General features: G+C 47.0%; 1 protein-coding gene across 3 annotated transcripts in view; it reads right to left on the reverse strand.

Annotated features, from left to right (window-relative positions):
• Nucleotides 1–14,721: 14,721 nt before the first annotated feature.
• Nucleotides 14,722–15,888, reverse strand: part of MRPL30 (mitochondrial ribosomal protein L30) — a 62,359-nt gene continuing 61,192 nt past the window's right edge. For all 3 annotated transcript variants that reach the window (XM_075334249.1, XM_075334251.1, XM_075334248.1), the window contains exon 6: nucleotides 14,722–14,898. In XM_075334249.1, the coding sequence (XP_075190364.1) occupies nucleotides 14,769–14,898 (130 nt within the window). In that variant the 3' untranslated portion in view covers nucleotides 14,722–14,768. The remainder of the gene's footprint in view (nucleotides 14,899–15,888) is intronic.

Consider the following 15,888-nt stretch of genomic DNA (forward strand, 5'->3'; position numbering starts at 1 on the left):
AATAAAAAAAGAGAATTTTGTTACTTACCGTACATTCTTTTTCTTATAGTTCCGTATTGGGAGACCCAGACCATGGGTGTTTAGCTTCTGCCTCCGGAGGACACACAAAGTACTACACTTAAAAGTGTAGCTCCTCCCTCTGAGCTTATACACCCCCTGGTAGCCAGTCCTAGCCAGTTTAGTGCAAAAGCTGAAGGAGAATAGCCACCCACAAGTAGACCCGAGTAAGAACCGGAACAACCGGAGACTCGGTCCACGACAACAGCCGGTGATAACACACGGAACAAGAAAATCGCCAACAGGGAGGGTGCTGGGTCTCCCAATACGGAACTATAAGAAAAAGAATTTACGGTAAGTAACAAAATTCTCTTTTTCTTTATCGTTCCTTTGGGAGACCCAGACCATGGGACGTTCCAAAGCTGTCCCTGGGTGGGAATAAACAGAAAAAACTAAGAAGTAGGCGGAGCCTAACTTCACAAGTGGGCGACAGCCGCCTGAAGGATGCGTCTGCCCAAGCTCGCATCTGCCGAAGCATGAGCATGCACTTGGTAGTGCTTCGAAAAGGTATGCAGGCTAGTCCAAGTGGCAGCCTGACAGACTTGTTGAGCCATAGCCTGGTGCCTAAAAGCCCAAGAGGCACCGACAGCTCTGGTCGAGTGTGCTTTGATCCCCGGCGGGGGAGGCACCGGAGTACTCTGGTAGGCGTCCGAAATGGTCGATCTAATCCAACGGGCCAAGGTCGGCTTAGAAGCAGAGAGACCCTTGTGCCGCCCTGTGGTTAGCACAAAAAGAGAGGTGCACCGCCTAAGCGCAGCGGTGCGAGACACATAAATCCAGAGAGCACGCACCAGATCTAGAGTATGCAGCGCTTTCTCAAAGCGATTAACAGGGGCCGGACAGAAGGAAGGCAAGGAAATATCCTGGTTAAGGTGGAAGGGAGAGACCACCTTAGGAAGAAAGTCCGGGGTCGGACGGAGAACTACCTTGTCTTGGTGAAAAAGCAAAAAAGGTGACTCCGAGGAGAGCGCAGCCAAATCAGAGACTCTCCTGAGAGAAGTTATAGCAACTAGAAAGGCCACCTTTTGAGAAAGACGATACAAAGAAACCTCCCTAAGGGGCTCGAAAGGGAGTTTCTGCAATACCGTGAGGACCAAGTTAAGGTCCCAGGGATCCATGGGCCGCCGATAAGGCGGAATGATGTGAGACGCACCTTGCATGAAGGTGCGGACCTGAGCCAGTCGGGCGAGACGCCGCTGGAACAGCACTGATAGAGCTGAGACTTGTCCCTTGAGAGAGTTGAGGGACAGTCCTAGCTGCAGACCGGACTGTAAAAAAGACAGAAGGGTCGGCAACGAGAATGGCCAAGGAAAATGGCCGGAAGAGCGACACCAGGACAGGAAAATTTTCCAAGTTAATTGCAATGAGATGACACACAGTTAGGGTCACAGAGCTAGGGACCCCAATATAGAGATATACCTTGACGAGGTCTTGGGGCTCAGTTACATTGATCAATGCGATTGCTAAATATCTCCTTTTTCCTAATATTCATGGCAGGTATGCAATTCATTATTCACATGTTCAAATTAGCAAGTAGCATTTTTCATTGTATATTCCAATATTTTTCCATATGCTTGAGGCATTATACCATTATCTAAGTTTGATGTGCAGCCTTATTCTTATATAGAAAAAAAAAGGGGAACCGGCACGATCTGAAATTGGCATGCATCATATAAAAAGTGAAAATTCACAAATTTATTCCAACTGTACTATAATAAAAAAATGAGATTTTTAGCAAATAATTGATCAATTTTTTGAGCCACCCCTGCCAACGTCACGGCAAATCTCAATAGGGGGGTCCTACTCTACATTCTGTATTTCATGTGCCATGCGGCCTCCTAGATAAAGTTAAAAGCAGAACCATAATGGAGCACACATACCTGCAACCTGTATATAGCCGCTTCCATGTTGCAAAAAAGGCACTTGTGGATAGAGACCAGCCCAGGTCCCAGCATGTGGAGCAAGCCCTACACATACCAGGACTATATCAGAACTGATCCTCCCAGTGTCAAAAAGCAACCATTGATAAAGGCGGACCAGATCCAAGAATGGTGCTTAATTAGCATTGCCTGTGGAAAGGGGTGAGGTAACTGAGTCTGAACAGCTACCAACAGGAGGAATATATTGCAAGCCAAAATCAGGCGTGCATGGTATGGTGTTGGTCAGACACCAGATTTGTAGCATAACTACGGTCAAAACAGAGAAAAAAAAGGGGGACCGGCACGATCTGAAATTGGCATGCATCATATAAAAAGTGAAAATTCACAAATTTATTCCAACTGTACTATAATAAAAAAATGAGATTTTTAGCAAATAATTGATCAATTTTTTGAGCCACCCCTGCCAACGTCACGGCAAATCTCAATAGGGGGGTCCTACTCTACATTCTGTATTTCATGTGCCATGCGGCCTCCTAGATAAAGTTAAAAGCAGAACCATAATGGAGCACACATACCTGCAACCTGTATATAGCCGCTTCCATGTTGCAAAAAAGGCACTTGTGGATAGAGACCAGCCCAGGTCCCAGCATGTGGAGCAAGCCCTACACATACCAGGACTATATCAGAACTGATCCTCCCAGTGTCAAAAAGCAACCATTGATAAAGGCGGACCAGATCCAAGAATGGTGCTTAATTAGCATTGCCTGTGGAAAGGGGTGAGGTAACTGAGTCTGAACAGCTACCAACAGGAGGAATATATTGCAAGCCAAAATCAGGCGTGCATGGTATGGTGTTGGTCAGACACCAGATTTGTAGCATAACTACGGTCAAAACAGAGAAAAAAAAGGGAACCGGCACGATCTGAAATTGGCATGCATCATATAAAAAGTGAAAATTCACAAATTTATTCCAACTGTACTATAATAAAAAAATGAGATTTTTAGCAAATAATTGATCAATTTTTTGAGCCACCCCTGCCAACGTCACGGCAAATCTCAATAGGGGGGTCCTACTCTACATTCTGTATTTCATGTGCCATGCGGCCTCCTAGATAAAGTTAAAAGCAGAACCATAATGGAGCACACATACCTGCAACCTGTATATAGCCGCTTCCATGTTGCAAAAAAGGCACTTGTGGATAGAGACCAGCCCAGGTCCCAGCATGTGGAGCAAGCCCTACACATACCAGGACTATATCAGAACTGATCCTCCCAGTGTCAAAAAGCAACCATTGATAAAGGCGGACCAGATCCAAGAATGGTGCTTAATTAGCATTGCCTGTGGAAAGGGGTGAGGTAACTGAGTCTGAACAGCTACCAACAGGAGGAATATATTGCAAGCCAAAATCAGGCGTGCATGGTATGGTGTTGGTCAGACACCAGATTTGTAGCATAACTACGGTCAAAACAGAGAAAAAAAAGGGAACCGGCACGATCTGAAATTGGCATGCATCATATAAAAAGTGAAAATTCACAAATTTATTCCAACTGTACTATAATAAAAAAAAAATGAGATTTTTAGCAAATAATTGATCAATTTTTTGAGCCACCCCTGCCAACGTCACGGCAAATCTCAATAGGGGGGTCCTACTCTACATTCTGTATTTCATGTGCCATGCGGCCTCCTAGATAAAGTTAAAAGCAGAACCATAATGGAGCACACATACCTGCAACCTGTATATAGCCGCTTCCATGTTGCAAAAAAGGCACTTGTGGATAGAGACCAGCCCAGGTCCCAGCATGTGGAGCAAGCCCTACACATACCAGGACTATATCAGAACTGATCCTCCCAGTGTCAAAAAGCAACCATTGATAAAGGCGGACCAGATCCAAGAATGGTGCTTAATTAGCATTGCCTGTGGAAAGGGGTGAGGTAACTGAGTCTGAACAGCTACCAACAGGAGGAATATATTGCAAGCCAAAATCAGGCGTGCATGGTATGGTGTTGGTCAGACACCAGATTTGTAGCATAACTACGGTCAAAACAGAGAAAAAAAAGGGAACCGGCACGATCTGAAATTGGCATGCATCATATAAAAAGTGAAAATTCACAAATTTATTCCAACTGTACTATAATAAAAAAATGAGATTTTTAGCAAATAATTGATCAATTTTTTGAGCCACCCCTGCCAACGTCACGGCAAATCTCAATAGGGGGGTCCTACTCTACATTCTGTATTTCATGTGCCATGCGGCCTCCTAGATAAAGTTAAAAGCAGAACCATAATGGAGCACACATACCTGCAACCTGTATATAGCCGCTTCCATGTTGCAAAAAAGGCACTTGTGGATAGAGACCAGCCCAGGTCCCAGCATGTGGAGCAAGCCCTACACATACCAGGACTATATCAGAACTGATCCTCCCAGTGTCAAAAAGCAACCATTGATAAAGGCGGACCAGATCCAAGAATGGTGCTTAATTAGCATTGCCTGTGGAAAGGGGTGAGGTAACTGAGTCTGAACAGCTACCAACAGGAGGAATATATTGCAAGCCAAAATCAGGCGTGCATGGTATGGTGTTGGTCAGACACCAGATTTGTAGCATAACTACGGTCAAAACAGAGAAAAAAAAGGGAACCGGCACGATCTGAAATTGGCATGCATCATATAAAAAGTGAAAATTCACAAATTTATTCCAACTGTACTATAATAAAAAAATGAGATTTTTAGCAAATAATTGATCAATTTTTTGAGCCACCCCTGCCAACGTCACGGCAAATCTCAATAGGGGGGTCCTACTCTACATTCTGTATTTCATGTGCCATGCGGCCTCCTAGATAAAGTTAAAAGCAGAACCATAATGGAGCACACATACCTGCAACCTGTATATAGCCGCTTCCATGTTGCAAAAAAGGCACTTGTGGATAGAGACCAGCCCAGGTCCCAGCATGTGGAGCAAGCCCTACACATACCAGGACTATATCAGAACTGATCCTCCCAGTGTCAAAAAGCAACCATTGATAAAGGCGGACCAGATCCAAGAATGGTGCTTAATTAGCACCCCTATTGAGATTTGCCGTGACGTTGGCAGGGGTGGCTCAAAAAATTGATCAATTATTTGCTAAAAATCTCATTTTTTTATTGTAGTACAGTTGGAATAAATCTGTGAATTTTCACTTTTTATATGATGCATGCCAATTTCAGATCGTGCTGGCTCCCCTCTCTCTCTGTTTGGTCGTAGTTATGCTACAAATTCTGGTGGCCGGTCACCACCATGCCATGCACGCCTGATTTTGGTTTGCTATGTATTCCTCCTGTTGGTAGCTGTTCAGATTCAGTTACCTCACCCCTTTCCACAGGCAATGCTAATTAAGCACCATCTTGGATCTGGTCCGCCTTTATCAATGGTTGCTGTTTGGCACTGGGAGGATCAGTTCTGATATAGTCCTGGTATGGTGCAGAGCTTGCTCCACATGCTGGGACCTGGGCTGGTCTCTATCCACAAGTGCCTTTTTTGCAACATAGAAGCGGTTATATACAGGTTACAGGTATGTGTGCTCTATTATGGTTCTTCTTTTAACTTTATCTAGGAGGCCGCATGGCACATGAAATACAGAATGTAGAGTAGGACCCCCCTATTGAGATTTGCCGTGACGTTGGCAGGGGTGGCTCAAAAAATTGATCAATTATTTGCTAAAAATCTCATTTTTTTATTGTGGTACAGTTGGAATAAATCTGTGAATTTTCACTTTATATGATGCATGCCAATTTCAGATCGTGCTGGCTCCCCTCTCTCTCTGTTTGGTCGTAGTTATGCTACAAATTCTGGTGGCCGGTCACCACCATGCCATGCACGCCTGATTTTGGTTTGCTATGTATTCCTCCTGTTGGTAGCTGTTCAGATTCAGTTACCTCACCCCTTTCCACAGGCAATGCTAATTAAGCACCATCTTGGATCTGGTCCGCCTTTATCAATGGTTGCTGTTTGGCACTGGGAGGATCAGTTCTGATATAGTCCTGGTATGGTGCAGAGCTTGCTCCACATGCTGGGACCTGGGCTGGTCTCTATCCACAAGTGCCTTTTTTGCAACATAGAAGCGGTTATATACAGGTTACAGGTATGTGTGCTCTATTATGGTTCTTCTTTTAACTTTATCTAGGAGGCCGCATGGCACATGAAATACAGAATGTAGAGTAGGACCCCCCTATTGAGATTTGCCGTGACGTTGGCAGGGGTGGCTCAAAAAATTGATCAATTATTTGCTAAAAATCTCATTTTTTTATTGTAGTACAGTTGGAATAAATCTGTGAATTTTCACTTTTTATATGATGCATGCCAATTTCAGATCGTGCTGGCTCCCCTCTCTCTCTGTTTGGTCGTAGTTATGCTACAAATTCTGGTGGCCGGTCACCACCATGCCATGCACGCCTGATTTTGGTTTGCTATGTATTCCTCCTGTTGGTAGCTGTTCAGATTCAGTTACCTCACCCCTTTCCACAGGCAATGCTAATTAAGCACCATCTTGGATCTGGTCCGCCTTTATCAATGGTTGCTGTTTGGCACTGGGAGGATCAGTTCTGATATAGTCCTGGTATGGTGCAGAGCTTGCTCCACATGCTGGGACCTGGGCTGGTCTCTATCCACAAGTGCCTTTTTTGCAACATAGAAGCGGTTATATACAGGTTACAGGTATGTGTGCTCTATTATGGTTCTTCTTTTAACTTTATCTAGGAGGCCGCATGGCACATGAAATACAGAATGTAGAGTAGGACCCCCCTATTGAGATTTGCCGTGACGTTGGCAGGGGTGGCTCAAAAAATTGATCAATTATTTGCTAAAAATCTCATTTTTTTATTGTAGTACAGTTGGAATAAATCTGTGAATTTTCACTTTTTATATGATGCATGCCAATTTCAGATCGTGCTGGCTCCCCTCTCTCTCTGTTTGGTCGTAGTTATGCTACAAATTCTGGTGGCCGGTCACCACCATGCCATGCACGCCTGATTTTGGTTTGCTATGTATTCCTCCTGTTGGTAGCTGTTCAGATTCAGTTACCTCACCCCTTTCCACAGGCAATGCTAATTAAGCACCATCTTGGATCTGGTCCGCCTTTATCAATGGTTGCTGTTTGGCACTGGGAGGATCAGTTCTGATATAGTCCTGGTATGGTGCAGAGCTTGCTCCACATGCTGGGACCTGGGCTGGTCTCTATCCACAAGTGCCTTTTTTGCAACATAGAAGCGGTTATATACAGGTTACAGGTATGTGTGCTCTATTATGGTTCTTCTTTTAACTTTATCTAGGAGGCCGCATGGCACATGAAATACAGAATGTAGAGTAGGACCCCCCTATTGAGATTTGCCGTGACGTTGGCAGGGGTGGCTCAAAAAATTGATCAATTATTTGCTAAAAATCTCATTTTTTTATTGTAGTACAGTTGGAATAAATCTGTGAATTTTCACTTTTTATATGATGCATGCCAATTTCAGATCGTGCTGGCTCCCCTCTCTCTCTGTTTGGTCGTAGTTATGCTACAAATTCTGGTGGCCGGTCACCACCATGCCATGCACGCCTGATTTTGGTTTGCTATGTATTCCTCCTGTTGGTAGCTGTTCAGATTCAGTTACCTCACCCCTTTCCACAGGCAATGCTAATTAAGCACCATCTTGGATCTGGTCCGCCTTTATCAATGGTTGCTGTTTGGCACTGGGAGGATCAGTTCTGATATAGTCCTGGTATGGTGCAGAGCTTGCTCCACATGCTGGGACCTGGGCTGGTCTCTATCCACAAGTGCCTTTTTTGCAACATAGAAGCATGCCAATTTCAGATCGTGCTGGCTCCCCTCTCTCTTATTCTTATATAGTATGTATTTTTTGGCTTGCACTCATATATATATATATTAGTGCTCACTTCAGTTATCCTATTCAGCTATATGTAGTTTTTTTTTCTGAATGTGAACACAGCTCCGCCCCTTTCGGCCATGTTTTTTCCATCTCCTATATAAGAAAGTCCTTAGTTACCCCTCTCCACCCATAGCAGTTTTTAATTGCAATGAGATGACACACAGTTAGGGTCACAGAGCTAGGGACCCCAATATAGAGATATACCTTGACGAGGTCTTGGGGCTCAGTTACATTGATCAATGCGATTGCTAAATATCTCCTTTTTCCTAATATTCATGGCAGGTATGCAATTCATTATTCACATGTTCAAATTAGCAAGTAGCATTTTTCATTGTATATTCCAATATTTTTCCATATGCTTGAGGCATTATACCATTATCTAAGTTTGATGTGCAGCCTTATTCTTATATAGGAAAATTTTCCAAGTCCTGTGATAGATCTTGACGGAGGAAGACTTACGGGCCCGAGTCATAGTGGAGATGACTTCAGGAGGAATACCAGAAGCCGTCAAAATCCAGGACTCAAGAGCCACGCCGTCAATTTGAGTGCCGCAGAATTCGGGCGGAAAAACGGACCTTGCGGGAGCAGGTCTGGACGGTCCGGAAGATGCCACGGCATCTCCACGGACAGTTGGAGCAGGTCCGGATACCAAGCTCGACTGGGCCAGTCCGGTGCAATGAGGATGACTCGACGACCCTCCATTCTGATCTTGCGCAGGACTCTGGGCAAGAGAGCTAGAGGGGGAAACACGTAGGACAGACGAAACTGGGACCAGTCTTGAACCAGAGCGTCCGCGGCGAAGGCCTGAGGATCGTGGGAGCGAGCCACGTAAACCGGAACCTTGTTGTTGTGACGGGATGCCATTAGGTCCACGTCCGGAGTGCCCCACTTGCGGCAGATTGACTGAAACACTGCCGGGTGCAGGGACCACTCGCCACCGTCCACGGATTGATGGCTGAGAATCTGCCTCCCAGTTTTTTACGCCAGGGATATGGACTGCGGATATGGTGGACTTTGAGTCCTCCGCCCATTGAAGAATGCGTTGGACCTCCAACATTGCCAGGCGGCTGCGTGTCCCGCCTTGGTGATTGATGTAGGCAACCGCTGTCGCGTTGTCTGACTGGACTCGAATGTGCCTGCCCGCCAACAGGTGGTGAAAGGCTAGGAGAGCTAGAAGCACAGCTCTGGTTTCCAGCACATTGATTGAAAGGGCTGACTCGGACGGAGTCCAAGTGCCCTGTGCTCTGTGGTGGAGATGTACCGCTCCCCAGCCGGATAGGCTGGCATCCGTGGTGAGAATCACCCAGGACGGAGTCAGGAAGGAGCGCCCTTGGGACAGGGAGAGGGGTCGAAGCCACCACTGAAGAGAGCTCCTGGTCCGTGGCGACAGAGCCACTAACCTCTGTAAGGAGGAAGGCCGCTTGTCCCAACAGCGGAGAATGTCCAGCTGCAGAGGACGCAGATGGAACTGGGCAAAGGGAACCGCCTCCATGGAGGCCACCATTTGACCCTGCACCTGCATCAGGCGCCTGAGGGAATAACGGCGGGACCTCAGGAGAGAGCGCACCGCTAGCCGGAGAGACTGCTGTTTGATTAAGGGCAACTTGACAAGTGCCGGCAAACTCTCGAACTGCATCCCTAGGTACGTGAGACTCTGGGTCGGAGTCAGAGTGGATTTGGGAAGATTGACAATCCACCCGAATTGGGCTAGGGTGGCGAGAGTGAGCGAAACACTCCGCTGACAGTCTGCGCTGGATGGACCCTTGACCAGAAGGTCGTCCAGATAAGGAAGCACTGCTAACCCCTGGAGGTGCAGGACCGCAATCACTGCCGCCATGACCTTGGTGAATACCCGAGGGGCCGTGGCTAACCCGAAGGGGAGAGCCACGAATTGGAAATGATCCTCTCCTATCGCAAAACGTAACCAACGCTGATGTGACACTGCGATTGGCACATGTAGATAGGCATCTCTGATGTCGATGGACGCCAGGAAATCCCCTTGGGTCATAGAGGCAATGACTGATCGCAGTGACTACATGCGAAAATGCCGCACACGGACATGCTTGTTGAGAAGCTTGAGATCCAGGATGGGCCGGAAGGTACCGTCCTTTTTTGGAACTAGGAAGAGATTTGAGTAAAAACCTCTGAACCGTTCCTGAGCGGGAACTGGGACAATCACTCCGTTTGCCTGCAAGGACGCCACGGCCTGCGAGAAGGCGGCGGCCTTGGAGCAGGGGGGAGTTGAGAGAAAAAATCTGTTTGGCGGGCTGGAAGAGAATTCTATCCTGTAGCCGTGAGATATGATGTCTCTCACCCACTGATCGGAGACTTGCTTTAACCAAGCGTCGCCAAAGTGGGAGAGCCTGCCACCGACTAAGGACGTGGCTGGAGTGGGCCGAGTCATGAGGAAGCTGCCTTAGTGGCAGAACCTCCTGCGGTCTTCTGCGGACGCGCTTTTGGGGGCCAGTTGGATTTCTGATCCTTGGCTGAGTTAGCGGACGAGGCGGAAGGCTTAGAGGATGACCAGTTGGAGGAACGAAAGGAACGAAACCTCGATTGATTCCTACCCTGGGCTGGTTTCCTGGTCTTGGTTTATGGCATGGAAGTACTCTTCCCGCCAGTAGCTTCTTTAATGATTTCATCCAGCTGTTCACCAAACAGCTGTGAACCAGCAAAAGGGAGCCCAGCAAGAAACTTCTTGGAAGAAGCATCTGCCTTCCACTCTCGAAGCCACAAAATCCTGCGGATAACAAGAGAATTAGCTGAAGCCACCGCAGTGCGGTGAGCAGCCTCTAGCATGGCAGACATGGCATAAGATGAAAAAGCTGAAGCCTGAGCAGTTAAGGTAACCATCTCAGGCATAGATTCCTTGGTGAGGGAATGCATCTCCTCTAGAGAAGCAGAGATGGCTTTGAGAGCCCACACTGCTGCAAAAGTCGGGGAAAACGCGGCCCCCGCAGCTTCATACACAGATTTGGCCAGAAGGTCAATCCTGACGGTCAGTGGAATCCTTAAGTGAGGTGCCGTCAGCCACCGACACAATGGTCCGGGCTGAGAGCCTAGACACCGGAGGGTCTACCTTTGGGGAGTGAGACCACTCCTTGACCACCTCGGGTGGAAATGGAAACCGGTCATCAGAACCACGCTTTGGAAAGCGTTTGTCACGGCAGGCCCTGGGTTTGGTCACAGCGGTCTGAAAACTGGAGTGGTTAAAGAACACACTCTTTACTCTCTTAGGCGAGGTAAACTGATGTTTTTCTGCCAAAGAGAGTTGCTCCTCTGACACTGGCGGATTGAGATCCAGCACAGAATTAATAGAAGCAATCAAATCACTAAGATCTGAGTCACCCTCAGAGAAATCGAAGGGATACATACAGTTAGGTCCAGAAATATTTGGACAGTGACACAATTTTCGCGAGTTGGGCTCTGCATGCCACCACATTGGATTTGAAATGAAACCTCTACAACAGAATTCAAGTGCAGATTGTAACGTTTAATTTGAAGGTTTGAACAAAAATATCTGATAGAAATTGTAGGAATTGTACACATTTCTTTACAAACACTCCACATTTTAGGAGGTCAAAAGTAATTGGACAAATAAACCAAACTCAAACAAAATATTTTTTTTTTCAATATTTTGTTGCGAATTCTTTGGAGGCAATCACTGCCTTAAGTCTGGAACCCATGGACATCACCAAATGCTGGGTTTCCTCCTTCTTAATGCTTTGCCAGGCCTTTACAGCCACAGCCTTCAGGTCTTGCTTGTTTGTGGGTCTTTCCGTCTTAAGTCTGGATTTGAGCAAGTGAAATGCATGCTCAATTGGGTTAAGATCTGGTGATTGACTTGGCCATTGCAGAATGTTCCACTTTTTTGCACTCATGAACTCCTGGGTAGCTATGGCTGTATGCTTGGGGTCATTGTCCATCTGTACTATGAAGCGCCGTCCGATCAACTTTGCGGCATTTAGCTGAATCTGGGCTGAAAGTATATCCCGGTACACTTCAGAATTCCTCCAGCTACTCTTGTCTGCTGTTATGTCATCAATAAACACAAGTGACCCAGTGCCATTGAAAGCCATGCATGTCCATGCCATCACGTTGCCACCACATGTTTTACAGAGGATGTGGTGTGCCTTGGATCATGTGCCGTTCCCTTTCATCTCCAAACTTTTTTCTTCCCATCATTCTGGTACAGGTTGATCTTTGTCTCATCTGTCCATAGAATACTTTTCCAGAACTGAGCTGGCTTCATGAGGTGTTTTTCAGCAAATTTAACTCTGGCCTGTCTATTTTTGGAATTGATGAATGGTTTGCATCTAGATGTGAACCCTTTGTATTTACTTTCATGGAGTCTTCTCTTTACTGTTGACTTAGAGACAGATACACCTACTTCACTGAGAGTGTTCTGGACTTCAGTTGATGTTGTGAACGGGTTCTTCTTCACCAAAGAAAGTTTGCGGCGATCATCCACCACTGTTGTCATCCGTGGACGCCCAAGCCTTTTTGAGTTCCCAAGCTCACCAGTCAATTCCTTTTTTCTCAGAATGTAGCCGACTGTTGATTTTGCTACTCCAAGCATGTATGCTATCTCTCTGATGGATTTTTTCTTTTTTTTCAGCCTCAGGATGTTCTGCTTCACCTCAATTGAGAGTTCCTTAGACCGCATGTTGTCTGGTCACAGCAACAGCTTCCAAATGCAAAACCACACACCTGTAATCAACCCCAGACCTTTTAACTACTTCATTGATTACAGGTTAACGAGGGAGACGCCTTCAGAGTTAATTGCAGCCCTTAGAGTCCCTTGTCCAATTACTTTTGGTCCCTTGAAAAAGAGGAGGCTATGCATTACAGAGCTATGATTCCTAAACCCTTTCTCCGATTTGGATGTGAAAACTCTCATATTGCAGCTGGGAGTGTGCACTTTCAGCCCATATTATATATATAATTGTATTTCTGAACATGTTTTTGTAAACAGCTAAAATAACAAAACTTGTGTCACTGTCCAAATATTTCTGGCCCTGACTGTAGCCTCCGAACCCCCAGTGAGGGCATCCTCCTCATCTTGAGAGTCAGCTCTTGAGACAGAGCCGTGGGATGGGGAGGGGGAGGAAACCCTGCGCCTTCTCTTAGAAGGACGGGGTCTGGGATCAGATGATGAATCCTCCGTGAGCTCCGGTGGACGGAGGTCAGAGGATAGGAATCCTCTGTCAAGAGTATTAGAGGCACCCTGTGAGGGGGGCTGATGCATATTCATCAAAATCCTGGACAAAAGTCCCATGGACTCAGCAAATGACTGGGATATGGACCTATAAAAGGACTCTACCCAGGCCGGGGGTTCAGTCACAGGTGCAGCAGCAGCCTGAGAGACCACTGGGGGTGAGACTCCAGGCTGTGGCACCGCCAAGTTAGAGCAATCATCACAGTGTGGATAAATGCTCGGCTCAGGCAGCAGGAGCTTACATGCAGTGCATGCAGAATAAAGCTTTGGAGCTTTACTCCTTGTGTGAGACATGCTGCTGGAGTGGGGGCTTTGCAGAGAATGAACCCCAGGGAGAATATACAGAGGTCCACAACCGGAAACCGGCTGTGGCTTACCAGACCGCTGAGCGCGGTGTTGTGTGCCCTCCAGATCCCGAAGCCCAGTCCCCCAGTCGCAGCACCTCAGCAGAGATGCAGAATGCAGGATGTCCCAGAGCAGAGTGAACTCTGCCTGAGAAACTAGGGGGCGTTCCTATAAAATAGCGGGAACTGGAGGGCTATAGAGACCTGCAGGGAAGGAGGGATGCCCCAGCAGTGGGGAGTGTCTCTCTTCAGTGTAGAACGGCCGCCGGGAGGAGCCGAACCTGTCCCTCTGCATGAGTGACATGCGAGGGCAGGAAAATGAAACTAGGCCTCCGGCGAAGCCGGGGCCTAAATTTAAGCGGTGAGGCCGACAAGCAGGCACCATCGGCGCGGTTCTCGGGCAAAAGCTAGAGAACCCGCCGGAAAAGTTAAAACAATCACATACAGCATACTCTCCCCTTACAATAAAGAACCGGGACCCCCAACATAAACGTCTCAGGTACTTAGCTGCTGAGACGCAGGGCCATGTCCCTGGGGATGAGTGCTCCGGTCCAACAGAATCCTCAAGGGGCTGTGGATGGAGACCGGACTCCTGCCAGGCATGGAGACCGTGCTGGCTCCCACTTCAAGCCAGAGCCAAGAAGGGATGGTGAAGGAGCGCGGCATGTAAGGCTGCAGCCTTGTAAATCAACCTTAACAACACCGCCGACACAGTGGGGTGAGAAGGGACATGCCGGGAGTCCAGACATGGACCCACTTTTCTTCAAACTCTTTCCAAAAGTCAAACAAATCAGATGAGAATACATGTGTGGATGTATGCCTCCTGACACAAAGCGATAAACTGGCTAGGACTGGCTACCAGGGGGTGTATAAGCTCAGAGGGAGGAGCTACACTTTGAAGTGTTGTACTTTGTGTGTCCTCCGGAGGCAGAAGCTAAACACCCATGGTCTGGATCTCCCAAAGGAACGATAAAGAAAAGGCAGATTAAGCAATTTCTGTATAATATAATTAAACATTTACTAAAAGGATATGAAAAAACCACACCAACATCCCTAGTAGATATACATGTGTATAATTAATATATATATCACACATACATACCCACATATATATACACACACACACACACACACACTTTTTGGGTGTTCCTACTCAACGGTTCAGTCATAGAGTTCACGTGTCTTTGTTAGTCATCCGCACCCCACTACTACAACGCGTGTGCTGATGTGCAAGTAGAGGAAGCTGCCGGGTTAAATAACACACATTGGGAGCCAAGTCAAATCCTGCAAATAAAAAAATATACTCAAAATACAAACACTACACAAAAATGCTTTACTTTACAAATGACAACAAGGGCACACACTATCATTCAATTGATTTCACGTCAATTGGCTGAAGTTTTTTCCGTATCACGAGCTGGCCTAAGCTGTTCAGGTAGGTGTCTGACAAGTCCTCCTCTGTTGGAAGCCCATAAGGTAGTTTCAATGGCTGGACTCTGAAGAAAAGTTTAAAAAAAAATGCGTATTAATTTTACATTTAGTTTTTGTTTTCATATATCAGGCTACAGAATGTCTATTTCCCTACCTAAAGGGGAGGGAAGGGGACTAAAGAAGGGAATTTTGTTTACTTACCGTAAATTCCTTTTCTTCTAGCTCCAATTGGGAGACCCAGACAATTGGGGTGTAGAGCTTCTGCCTCCGGAGGCCACACAAAGTATTACACTTTAAAAAGTGTAACCCCTCCCCTCTGCCTATACACCCCCCCGTGCATCACGGGCTCCTCAGTTTTGGTGCAAAAGCAGGAAGGAGGATACTTATAAATTGGTCTAAGGTAAATTCAATCCGAAGGATGTTCGGAGAACTGAAACCATGAACCAAAAGAACAATTCAACATGAACAACATGTGTACACAAAAAAACAACAGCCCGAAGGGAACAGGGGCGGGTGCTGGGTCTCCCAATTGGAGCTAGAAGAAAAGGAATTTACGGTAAGTAAACAAAATTCCCTTCTTCTTTGTCGCTCCATTGGGAGACCCAGACAATTGGGACGCCCAAAAGCAGTCCCTGGGTGGGTAAAAGAATACCTCGGTAACAGAGCCGTAAAACGGCCCCTTCCTACAGGTGGGCAACCGCCGCCTGAAGGACTCGCCTACCTAGGCTGGCATCTGCCGAAGCGTAGGTATGCACTTGATAGTGTTTCGTGAAAGTGTGCAGACTCGACCAGGTAGCCGCCTGACACACCTGCTGAGCCGTAGCCTGGTGCCGCAAAGCCCAGGACGCACCCACGGCTCTGGTAGAATGGGCCTTCAGCCCTGAAGGAACCGGAAGCCCAGAAGAACGGTAGGCTTCCAGAATTGGTTCCTTGATCCACCGAGCCAAGGTTGACTTGGAAGCCTGCGACCCTTTACGCTGGCCAGCGACAAGGACAAAGAGCGCATCCGAGCGGCGCAGAGGCGCCGTACGAGAAATGTAGAGTCTGAGTGCTCT

This window comes from Anomaloglossus baeobatrachus, chromosome 2 (genome assembly GCF_048569485.1).
Source record: "Anomaloglossus baeobatrachus isolate aAnoBae1 chromosome 2, aAnoBae1.hap1, whole genome shotgun sequence".
In the NCBI taxonomy this organism is placed as follows: domain Eukaryota; kingdom Metazoa; phylum Chordata; class Amphibia; order Anura; family Aromobatidae; genus Anomaloglossus; species Anomaloglossus baeobatrachus.